Below are 13,067 nucleotides of genomic sequence, written 5' to 3'. Positions count from 1 at the left end.
TTGTTCTTACAATTGCCAGTCACTTTTGGACCCCATAGGCCAAATGTCAAGGTTCTAATTATTAAACACAAAAGAAATAATGTCATCATGACAACTCAATTTAATTTGATTATTAAAACAAAATATTTTCCTGTAGGTCTTCGTCCAGGCATTTTGCACAAAGGATTTGCCTTTGAGAAATGTCTTGCTTATTACTGAAAATGTTAGGCCAGCTAATTTTGTTGGTTTGTGTAATTCAGGCCAATCATAGTCAGTTAACAGTTTGCAGTAGCTTAATTGCATACTATATTCACTATTTGTATGTGATATTTTAAGTGTATCCCACATTTTCATACTACCTACTGGTCTTTTCTCCGTTTACTAATTACATGTATTTCTTATACAGGATCTATTCACCTTTGCTCACTCTTTAAATCACATACAATGACTTTCCAACAGAAAGACAAAACAAATATGTTTTGTATCCAAATAGTAGCGCAAACAGAAAAAAACAAGTCCTTTTTATAATATTTTGCTGAGCAGCTTGATATCCTTAGAAACAGTCACTTGCTTTCCATTGTTAGCTAGTAAGTACAAGTTTGATCATGCATAAAGTATGCCAAATGTAGCACAATGCAACACAAATGTTCAACAATGTCCAAACGTTTGTGCAATTACTCTCAATTTCTGATTTGCACTGAAGAGCAATCCTGTCTTTGCTTTGCAGGCTAGAGATATCATCTGCACATCTCAACCACATTTGGGGATTCTACCAACTGATGGAACCAGCTCATTGTCATCCAATCTTCAGCATTTCAACTCTGTAGCTTTACTCTTTGGTAGTAGCATACCAATTGATAATATTCAATTAAAAATCCATTTAAATAAAACAGAAATTTCATGATAAAACTTTCCGGTTCCATTTGATACCTCACCTGGGAACACTGTGTGTAACGAGAGCGGTAGTGCTGAAGCTCCTGAAACCCCAAAACTCAAAGTTGCTTTTAGCGAGATTTTCAATGGGCACTGCAAACCACAATTGAATGCGGGGCCTGCATCACTGCATTCAATTGAAAATCTCGCTAAGTGCAAGTTTTGGGGTTTCAGGAGCTTCAGTGCTTGCGCTTTTGTTATTTTTTACAGAGTTCCCAATTGAGGTATCAAATTTAACCAGACATTTCGGGGGCAAAACGTTTATTTTGGATTTTAGTTCAATGAGAAATGTCCAACAATAATGATTATACAGGGTGAGTAAAAAAAAACGAAACCCAAATGTGGGGACCATTGTTTTAGTGAAGTTCTGCATGTAGCACTTTCAAAATCTATCATATGAAAGCCCAATTCATAAGTTTTCTTTTAGTACAAGAATCAGTCAAATCACTCGTATGCTTTTCTGTATCTGTATCTGTATCAGTTGCTCCAGCTAAACAGTAGAATCCGCATCCCGCTAGAGTTGGGGCGGCTGTGCTGGAGCTAGTTGACTTGGGTTTTGGTTCCCTCCCCAATGACGTGGTCTACTAAGGCTTGTTTAAACTGGTTTAAGTCGGGTATGGTGATGATAGTGTTTGGCAGGTCGTTCCAGATGGGGATCGTTGACGGGTAGAAACTGGTGCTATAGAACTTGGATTTAGCGTTGGGTCGGTGGTATGAAAACTGGTGCGAGCTCCTAAGGGTTTTTGTTTTGGGCCTAAGGTCGTGTTTGACTTCAACGAGGTTGCGAGAGATCTTGTACATCATGATTAGTCTAGCAATGGAGCGACGTGTTTCAAGTAGAGGCCAACCAAGCTGGTTCAACATATCTGTGACACTGGCAAGCCTGGTGAAGTTGTTACAACACATCCTGGCAGCGTATCTCTGGATACCTTCAATTTGGTTTTTTTCTTCCTCAGTGAAGGTGGCCCAGCCGCAGACACCATACTCTAGTTTGGGGCGGGCGAGAGACTGGTAAAGTTGGGATTTAACCTTTCTGCTACAGGATTTGAAGTTTCTTCTGATGATGCCAATGGTCTGCCTAGCGTTGTTGGTAATTTTGTTGATGTGAGACGACCAGCTACAGTCAGCACTCAGGATGAGGCCAAGATATGGGTGATTGGTAGTAGTTTGGAGAGGTCTCTGGTTGATTTTGTACGTACTGATGAGTGGATCCTTTTTGGTGGTGATATGCATGACAAGGCATTTGTCTGGATTGAATTTCATTTCCCATTCCCTCTCCCATCTGCACAGAGCATCCAAATCGTTTTGCAGGGATGTAGCGTCAGATGTTTCTTCTACTTCTCTGTAAAGTATGGCGTCATCAGCGAACAGTCTGATTTTCGAAGGAACATATGAAGGGATGTCATTAACGTAGAGGAGAAACATCAGGGGTCCCAAGACAGTGCCCAGGGGGACTCCAGATAAAACTTCAGCTGTTGTAGAACTTTTACCCTCCAGGACGACTTGCTGGGTACGTGTTGTAAGGAAAGTTAAAATCCACTTGTGCACATTACCGGTGATGCCATAGTGCCACAGTTTGGTGAGAAGCCTCTGATGTGGGACGCGATCGAACGCTTTCGAGAAATCAAGTAATATTGCGTCAACCTGTTTGCCTTTCTCGATTGATTTAGCTATGTCATCAATAATAATGAGGAGTTGAGTGTCACACCCTCTGCTTTTTCTAAACCCATGTTGACAGTCTGTCAGAATCTGGTACCGCTCAATGTGGAACATTATATGACGATGGATGACGTGCTCAAGACATTTACATACCACTGATGTTAGTGATATGGGGCGGTAGTTACTGGGGTCACTTTTACTGCCTTTTTTGAAGACAGGAGACACATTGGCTGTAGTCCAGTCATCTGGGAGGTCACCAGATTTTAAGGATTGGTTAAACAGCCCTGCTAGTAGTGGTGCCAACTCCACGCTGCATTCCTTAAGGATTTTATTAGGAATGTTATCTGGTCCCGAAGCCTTGGAGGGGTTCAAATAACGAAGAAGTTTCTCGATACCCTCGCCACGATCTCAAGTGATTCAATGTCTGGAACAGACTGCTGTAGGTTAGGGAGGTTGGATGTGTTTTCCTTGGTGAAAACTGATTTGAAGAAGGAGTTGAGAATGTTTGCCTTCCCAACTTGGTCTGAAACGGTGTCAGTGCCATTCTTCAGTGGATGGACGCCTACATTGTCAGTTCGTTTTGATTTGACATATTTCCAGAACTTTTTTGGGTTATGTTGGAGATCTTCCTCAAGCATACTGGAGATATATTGCTGGTGAGCTCTGTTGAGGTTTCTTTTATACATTTTCTGGGCGCTTCTGAACAGTATGGAGTCCTCAGCAGAGTTAGTTTTCTTCTGTTTATTATACATACATTGAAGCTTTCTGCTTTGACGACGGAGCGCAGGAGAAAACCATGGCAAGTTAAATCTCGTTGAGGAGTACTTGGATGGGATGAACTTTTCAGTAAGTGCGTTGAGGGTGTCCCTCAGAAGAATCCAATTTTCATTAACTGTCCTTAGATTCAAATCATGGAGAAAATTTTCACCAAAGTTCTTCAAATCAAGTTAGTTACGGAATTTTAAACAAAACCACTATTTTAATGTTCTGTCAACGGATTACAAGAAGTAAGTGTTCTTTCAGCAAAACGAAAACAAATCACATAGGGATGTGTGTGAATTGTTTTCATTTTGCTGAAAGAACGCACACCGTTTTTGTGATATGTGGACAGAACTTTAAAACGGTGGTTGTGTTTAAAATTCTGTTATTTAAAAAGTACATGGAGTGATTTGAATGATTTTTGTACTAAAAGAAAGCTTACGAATTGGGCTTTCAAATCCTAGATTTTGAAAGTGCTACTTGCAGAACTTCACTAAAGCAATAGTCCCGACACTTGGGTTTCGGATTTTTTAACTCACCCTGTATAAACTAGTTTCTTATTGTACCAGTTTATATGCAGAGCAGCACTGAGTACATGAAGTAGTCCATCAGTTTTGTAAAGTGTACACCACCATCCAAGCCCTGCTGTACAATTCAAACAATTACCCCTCCGATGTCTACACGGTCTGCAGTATGTTATCACCAGTCACAGACCCATCCCACCCCCAAGAGTAACCATCTAATGAAAATAGAGTGTTAATTATAGATAAACTCACCTCGCTAGTGACAACCATTGAATCAAGGCTGCCAGACAATTTGGTCTCTGATTGGCTGGATCTGTTTGTGTTTCTTGCTTGATGAATGTAATACATTCACATGCATGTATGTCCAAGAAGGCTTGGGTTGGATCAGACATGTAGCTGGAGCACATCTAAGCCATAATTAGACCAAATTAGACCAACTGTTTACTGTGATCCACCATGCAGAAGACAGAAGTTGACAGCTTTGGTCAAAGCTAGTTGAAACTCAAGTTCAACTTATAGTTTTATCACTCGAAGACTATGAAGCTATAAGCTTTATTCACGAGTCGGCCATATTTAACTGAAAGCGAGGTAAAATTGTTTTTGGAAGTTGCGAAGAGAAATAAAAGCAATGACATAAAGTTAATTACAAATTAATACCAGTCTGCCCTGGTGAATAATTTAAAATGTGTGATTAAACATACCCTAATGTTTTAAGCCACATTTAAAATCAATGAAAGTGAGGCTAGAATGCTAAATAGTGTGTCACCATCCCATTCAACAGTTCACAATTTATAATGTACACTCGGGGAACATGACCAAAAATGACTTCCTCCTGAGTAAGGTCCGTAGCTGTAGATCAAATTCCATCCAATACTACCAGACATTGGAAAGTGTTGTGTTTATGGGTCCTTTCAAACCAGTAAATAATGGAACGAACTCACCGAGTCTTCACAGGAACTCGTGGCATGGGCGCCGCCATTTTAATACACACTGTAACTCATGGAACGTGTAGTTGGTGTCCCTCACAGAACGTATCATAATGCATGGACATACGACATCTCCCCCCTTTAAGCTGTCAACAAACAAAACTGGTTAAACACATTAACAATGAACAATAGTTAACAGTAAATAAATGGCAATGCTTTCTGGCATTAAAACATATGTTGTGAATGCTGCTGTGAAAGTGTGTTCAGTTAAGGTTGTTTAGGTCTGAAATTATGTGAGATTATTCAAGTGCCAAAATCCTGAAATTGTCCAGATTTGTGAGCAATCTAGAGTTCAGTTCTGTGGAGTGTAGAGTTCAATGTTCCAGTTTAGTGCCAGGTTTAGTACACCACATAATCCTGGTGCCAGCGTGGAGGTTTTCCTGTGCGTCGTGGTCTGACTGTTGTTGTTGGCTTGGGATTCTGTGGGTGAATTGGGTCAGGTGGGGTCTGGACTTCAAGAACTGGTTCTGGTTCTGGGATAAGCAGCAAGTGGCGACGGTTACGACGATACTCGACGCCCTGAACGTTGACAATGTAGGAGCGTGGGGGACCTGCTTTTCGAACCACCTCACCCAACGGACTCAGATGTGTTTTGTTGCGGATCCGCACCGTGTCACCTGGTTTCAGCTCACACAGATTACGGACGCCATGCTTCTCGTTGAAGTAAGACTCGCTCTTGGCCTTACGTTGCTTGTCGGCTGCCTTCAACTGGTGCGTGTTGATCACCTTGGGACGGAGATTGCGAGGGAGTGTTGGCAATGTTGTGCGTAGTTCGCGACCCATCAGCAGGCGTGCAGGACTAAGGTTGAGGCCTGGGATTGGTGTGGATCGGTAGGTCAGCAATGCTCGCAGAGGATCAGGCTGCCGGAGCATGGATTTAGCAATGTGGACTGCCTTCTCGGCCATTCCATTCGCCTGAGGGTAGTTTGGGCTAGATGTGAGATGTTGGATGTCATACTCAAATTGGTTGAACTCGGTCAGGAACTGTGGCCCATTATCGGTGACGATAACCTCAGGAATGCCAAAACGGGCGAAAGTGGCCTTCAAAAAGTTAATGACGGCCAACGACGTTGTTGTCGGGAGATGATGGACCTCAATCCATCGCGAAAAGTAGTCGACTAGGACTATGTAGTGTCTCCCATTGACCTCTGCCAGATCACAGGCAAGACGTTGCCAAGGTCGTTCAGGAAGCGGAGTCGAGATTAGAGGTTCCGCTCGCTGTGCTGACTGCTTGGTCTGACAGAAGGAGCATTTCTCTATGTACTGGGCAATGTCGCTCCCAATACCTGGCCACCAAACGGCTTGAGCAGCTCGGGCTCTGGACTTTGATATTCCCTGGTGACCTTCGTGGATCCTCAACAGCATCTCTTGGCGCATATTTGCCGGGATGACGATGCGGTCGCCATGGGTGAGGATCCCCTGGACGAAGCTGAGGTTGTCTTGGTTCTCCCAGTAGAGCTTCACTGTTGTTGATTCAATGTCGCGGGAGTACTTTGGCCAGCCACTGCGAATGTGTGATGCGACTTGCACCAGCACTTCATCGAGGGCAGTTTCACGTTTGATCTCGTCCAATTTCCTCTGGGAGACTGGCCAGTGGCTTGTGACCATATGGACATGTGCTTCAACTTCGTCTGGAAGGTTGTCGCTTTCAGTGACCGATGACTTCAAGGGTGCGCGAGACAGGGTATCGGCCACAGTGAGGAGTTTGCCAGGTACGTACTCTGCAGTGCAGTGGTACTTCATGAGACGCATAAGAAGTCATTGACACCTCAGCGGAGCGTCACACAGATCCTTATTGTTGATGAGTGGAACCAGCGGTTTATGGTCAGTCTGTATGGTGACGTGAAGGCCTCGAAGGTATACGTAAGACCTCTCGCACGACCACACCGAGGCCAACAGCTCTTTCTCTATCTGCGCGTAGCGTCGTTCAGATGGAGTGAGGCTTCTTGAACAGTACGCCACTGGCTTCCACTGTTTGTCATCTTGTTGCTGCAGAATACATCCACCCAGTCCGTATTCGCTTGCATCAGCGCTAACCATGGTCGGCTTATTTGGATCATAGAAAGCGAGTGCAGGAGCTGATGTTAGGAGTGTCTTAATGCTGCGAAAAGCTGACTGCTGTGGTGATCCCCACACCCAGCTGACATCACTCTTCAGTAGGTCATTAATTGGTGCAGCGACTGAAGAGACATGGGGAATGAATCGCGCAAGCCAGTTGATCATCCCCATTAGTCGTTTGACTTCGGTTTTGGTGGTTGGCGGTGGCATTTGGATGATCGCTGCTATCTTTGCAGGGTCGGCATGGATGCCGTCTTTATCAAGCTTCATGCCGAGGAAGTCGACCTTTGTTTGGGCGATTTTGCATTTGTCCTTGTTCAGCTGTAGTCCAGCGTTCTGCACAATTTCGAGAATGCGCTGGAGTCTTTCATCGTGTTCTTCTTTTGTGCGACCGGTGATCAGTACGTCGTCCATGTACACCACGACCCCGGGTATGTCGGTTAGAAGGTCGCACATGATGCGTTGATATATTTCTGGTGCCGATGTGATGCCAAATGGAAGGCGTTTAAAGCAGTAACGCCCGAATGGTGTAATGAAGGTAGTGAACTTCTGGCTTTCCTCTGTCAGTGGTACTTGCCAGAAGCCATGCTTGGCATCTAGCAGGGAGAATATCTGGGCGCCAGCGACTTTGCCGAGGACTTCTTCGACGGTTGGTATGGTAAACCTCTCCCTGACAACTGCTTTGTTCAGTCGTCTGAGGTCTACGCATAGGCGAATGTCACCATTCTTTTTCGGCGCTATCACAATAGGCGAGCACCAATCTGTGGGGTCAGTGATACGCTGAATGATGTTCTGTTGCTCCATCCTCTCCAGCTCCTCTTTCAGTTTGGGCATGAGAGGAATGGGGATACGACGAGGAGTCATGACGCAGTAAGGGGTGGTGGCTTCGTCTACCTTGATGCTAACTGCTTGTCCATGCAGACATCCACCCCCTTCAAAAACACTCTCATGGCTGAGTAGAGTGTAGACTCTGTGGACCAATCCAAGCGAGTCACAGGCATGCTTGCCTATGACTGGTTCTCCCTGAGGCAAGATGAGGAACAGCAAGCTTTGAGTTTTGCCCTTGACTTGGCAAATGAGTCTGGTCTGGCCGATTGGTGTGGCTTTTCCCCCGAAGAATCCTGTAAGGCGAGTGGAGGACGGCTGTAGGGTCTTATCGGGGACATTCAGCGCGTTGAAGATGTCAAGCGGGAGGATATTGACCTCAGAGCCTGTGTCAAGTAGGAATGACACAGTCTGTCCATGTACATGGAGGTCCTGTCTCCAAACGTCATCGATGGGCAGTTGCTGTCGGCGTATGGCACCAACAAAGAACTCGTTCTCTGCAAAAGTACAGGTTTCATCCTCTTGTTCTGGATCTGTCTGGAGAACTGCTCGCATCTGTTTGGGCCTTGATCGGCAGACTTTTGAAAAGTGGCCGATCTTATTGCAGCTCTTACAGTGTTGTCCCTTGGCAGGACAAGTTCTATGGGTTGAGGCGTAGCCGCAATTCTGGCAAAGGGGACCACTCAGTCTGGGGTACGAGGATCGCTGATCCCTTCTCATGGGAGGTTTGGTGGAGCGTTGCTTCTGGCGCTGCTGCACCTGATGGACTGCCTGGACTGTAGTAGTATTACTATCTCCCCGGGCCTTAATGTCCTGCTGATCCTTTGTGGCTGTTTCAAGCGTTTTGGCAAGTTCGGTGGCTTTGGAGAATGTCAGGCCATCTTTGGTGAGCAAGTGTTTCTGGATGAACAAACTGCGTATGCCGCAAACTAGCCGGTCGCGAAGGGCATCATCAAGAAAAGAACCGAATTTACACGGTCCAGCCAAGGTTTGCAATTCCACAGAATACTGTGCTACAGTCTCACCAGCATTTTGATTGCGCTGATAAAACCGGAATCGTTCAGCAATCACCAGTCGTTTGGGCCCGTAGTGCGATTTGAGCAGAGTACACAGTTCAGCGTAAGTCTTTTCAGTGACTGCCACAGGTTCAGAAAGGCTCTTCACAGTTTTGTACACATTTGCTCCGATACAACTCAGCAGAACAGCAGACTGCTTGGCTGGAGAAATGTCATTGGCCTTGAAATACAGGTCCAATCGTTCGAGGTAGTTGGTGATTTCTTCTACTTGGTCATATGGATCGAGCCGTCCGATCAAAGCTGAACTATAGGGCGCCCCCTGTGACTGCGACATGATCGATGTACGTTAGACACACGTACGAACGTGGCGAATCGGACGAAAAATAACGGTTTGTTTTGCCACAAAATGTCCAACTACCTGACGTGATATAGTCACAATGTCACTGACTATGTCCGCAAACATTTACTGGGACCACCGCTGCCACCATGTTGTGTTTATGGGTCCTTTCAAACCAGTAAATAATGGAACGAACTCACCGAGGCTTCACAGGAACTCGTGGCATGGGCGCCGCCATTTTAATACACACTGTAACTCATGGAACGTGTAGTTGGTGTCCCTCACAGAACGTATCATAATGCATGGACATACGACAGAAAGCATTGCTAATAAGGGAATAAATGTGTGCTCCGGAGGTTTTTATCACTCTGTTTAATACCACTTAGAGTCTGGGTGCTGATAATTACCCGAGCCGGAGGCGAGGGTAATTATCAGCACCCAGACTCTAAGTGGTATTAAACAGAGTGATAAATACCGACGGAGTACATATTTATTCCCATTCATAAATACCTTTTCGGTAAAAAAAAATCATATAATTCGTTCAAAACATCCCGATTTTGTTCAACAAATTCACTTTATGCTTTTTGAAACATCCCTCCTGCAAAATAATGGAGTGTTCAGCTGGCGAGTAAGATGAAAACAACCCTTTTATGGAGATTGACGCGCGCGTATCATGTTCTACGCGATGTCGCGCAGAACGCACCTGGCGCATTGCGTTTTGAATTTTGAACTATAAAATTCTAACTCCCTGGTAGTGTTGCGCATGCCTACGTGAGGATTGTGAACGTTCAACCAATGAAACGATAAGAGGCACTGGATTTTTAGGAGTCCACATTTTATTGTGACACTGGAAAAGTGTTTAAGACCAGCTAGCCATGTCTTTATCATCCGTTTAATACCGGCCACGTGACGGGCTGTCGACCAATAGGAATGGCTAAACTGTCTGAGGTATTTATGAATTAAATATAAGTACCTATCTTTAAGAACTCTCTTTATGTCCACAGGGGCAGACAAATGGCAAGAGGTCCAGCAATCTAAACTCATTGGAAAATCCAAGGTCTACTCCCAGTCACTACACCCAGTGACTGTATCAAAACCTGATGAAACTGAGCTGTGCATGCCCGAGACAAGTCAACTGCTTGACCTGAATGAGGTAACAACTGAGATCAGATCAGACGTGACCTCGCAAGTTGTATCTGAGATCAAGTTTGCTCCAACCATCAGCTTGTCACCTGAGGAATTTGAGGGGAAATGGATGTTATGGAAAAGCAGGTATAAATGATCATAACATACTTATGGACTTACAATGGGATTTGTGTGTGAAATGACTACTATCTGTCTGTCCCAACTCGGCTGAATGATGGCATGTCCCAAGTAGTAATAGTGCATGTGAACGGCATCAGGTCAACTCGGACCCAAACCAAGTCGGACCCATGCCAAGTCGGACCCACGCCAACTCGGACCCACGCCAACTCGGACCCACCACCAACTCGGACCCACTACCAACTCGGACCCAAGACCAACTCGGACCCACTACCAACTCGGACCCAAGACCAACTCGGACCCACTACCAACTCGGACCCAAGCACGACCAACTCGGACCCAACAATGACTTAATCATTAATTTCAGAGATTATATTTATAGGTCATCTTAATGTTACAGTGCTTATATAGTGAAGATATTCTGTAATTATATTGGTCAGAATTGGGCTTTTAGTTTTGTTGTTTGATCATACTACGTTGATTTTGCTCTCTTATTACTCATTCACTTTTTTTATGTAACTTTTCTTTTATAAATATATTATGGAACCCGACATGTATTTCCAAGCTCTATCGATTACCCGAAAAATCCGAATTTGTCCTGCCCACATCCAAGTTGTAATTGATTGTTTTTTTTAATAATTCACATGCTGTCCTTGAAGTTTGTGGGTTTTTTATACGACATTGTTTAATTTTTCATATTGTTTTTTTTAATAACTTTTTTTTTATAAATATATTATGGAACCCGACATGTATTTCCAAGCTCGATCGATTACCCGAAAAAAATCAGAATTTGACTTTTTATACTTCATTTATTATGGAACCTTCGTTTTCCTTGAAGTGTATGCAATGGTGTTTATGGATTTTTTTTTAAATACATGTACATGTAGAGATTAGAATAGACTTTGTTTTTATACCTTATTTATTTTATTTAATGGCTTATAATGTTTACTTATATTTATTGAATTAATAATGTCATGTTTGAAAGTGTTCATGTTTCAATGTCATACTTTCCAATTTATTTTTCTATGAAGATCTGTTCTCAATTTATGTGGTTGAATTAAAAATGAAATAAATTGCTGTTAAATTGAGCAAGATGGCGTGAATGATGTCAAATATGAAAATGAATAATTGGTTAAACTTTAATTTTAATTACTTTCGGTTAAAGCGCAATATGTTTCAATGGAAACAAATAATAAAAATAAATAATTAATTACACTTTTAAAGCGCATTTCAAAATAGCATTTCAATGGGCTTTACAACCACGACAAACTGCTGCAATACAGATATTTTACCTGACGACTACAATGAAAATTTATACTGAACAGCATGATAAGTCATTAAGTGGACAAATTTCATGAAATTGTCGAATGATTGAAAACGCTGTCGAATGATTGTAAACGATGGGTCCGAGTTGGTCATGCATGGGTCCGAGTTGGTAGTGGGTCCGAGTTGGTTGTGGGTCCGAGTTGGTAGTGGGTCCGAGTTGGTAGTGGGTCCGAGTTGGTAGTGGGTCCGAGTTGGCGTGGGTCCGAGTTGGTAGTGGGTCCGAGTTGGCATGGGTCCGAGTTGGCTTGGGTCCGACTTGGTTTGGGTCCGAGTTGGATCGAAACCATGTGAACTGGTTACGACATGGCAAAATAACTTTTATTTATTGTTCAACTTTCTAGACGTCAGTTGAAGGTATACAAAAGCAGCGGCATTTGCAAATGAATGACATTTTCAAGTGATTGTGCCAGAGTATTGAATGCTGTTGAATGACAGAATGGTGCTGAAGTGCCCTCAACAAACAACACTCTTCGCTCTCTTTTTTTTACGTCTGTCAATGGCAAAACTCAATATCTAAAATTACATCAAAGTGAAGAGTTGTGCTGTTCCAAGTGTAGGTTTTTGCATGCAGAGTTTTGGTTTAAACCCTTTCCAAGTTCATGATGTATGAATATTTTCCCGTCATTTCTTTTGGAATTAAAGGAAATGATATGATTTATTTTTAGCAAACAGCAGCAACTTCCACTGTTGGAGTCAGTACCTCCAAATGATATCCAAGATCGCTTGGCAGGATTAGGCTGGCAAGCCATGGCAATATCCCCAGAAGGCTCGGACCCTTGGAAGGCATTCCTGTATGCAAAGGTAGGTAGGATTTTTTAACCATAAAAGTGTTGGGTGTTATTTCATTTTTAGCAGTATATTGATCATTTTTTGGTGTGAATTTGTCTTTGTTGCTGCCTCTGTACAATAGTTTGGTTGTTTTTAAACATATTTACTATGGGCTCCGTGCGCCAACAAAGAGGGCGCGTTTTTACTACTTTGAGAGCCCCTTGGATGGGAGGGGTCCGCTCATAAGTCCGACGCCTCATAGGTCCGACGCCTCATAAGTCCGACAAAATCGCATCCCCTAACCAAATAAAGGCCCATAAGTCCGACGCCTCATAGGTCTGACGCCTCACAAGTCCGACGTCTCATAGATCTGACGCCTCATAGCTCCGACGCCTCATAGCTCCGACGCCTCGTAAGTCCGACAAATTGAACATTTCGTTTTTCCGTTGTCGGACTTATGAGGCGTCGGACCTATGAGGCGGAATAAATAAATGTTATGCCTCATAAGTTCGACGCCTCATAAGTCCGAAATTTCTGACTTATGAGGCGTCGGACCTATGAGGCGTCGGACTTATGATACGGCCCCGGATGGGACACCGCTTGTGCATACTGTACTGGTTTGCACGTGAAATAT

The 13,067-nt window shown here is 43.7% G+C and overlaps 1 protein-coding gene across 2 annotated transcripts in view; it reads left to right on the top strand.

The window, feature by feature from the left end:
• The window catches only part of LOC119722630 (AP-4 complex subunit beta-1-like), a 60,913-nt gene that overhangs the window by 46,517 nt on the left and 1,329 nt on the right, over positions 1-13,067 (top strand). For both annotated transcript variants that reach the window (XM_038192835.1, XM_038192834.1), the window contains exons 15-17: positions 707-818; positions 10,081-10,348; positions 12,331-12,466. In XM_038192835.1, the coding sequence (XP_038048763.1) occupies positions 707-818; positions 10,081-10,348; positions 12,331-12,466 (516 nt within the window). The remainder of the gene's footprint in view (positions 1-706; positions 819-10,080; positions 10,349-12,330; positions 12,467-13,067) is intronic.

This window comes from Patiria miniata, unplaced genomic scaffold, assembly GCF_015706575.1.
Source record: "Patiria miniata isolate m_02_andy unplaced genomic scaffold, ASM1570657v1 HiC_scaffold_16, whole genome shotgun sequence".
NCBI classification, from domain to species: domain Eukaryota; kingdom Metazoa; phylum Echinodermata; class Asteroidea; order Valvatida; family Asterinidae; genus Patiria; species Patiria miniata.
This window is presented reverse-complemented; position numbering and strand designations above follow the sequence as displayed.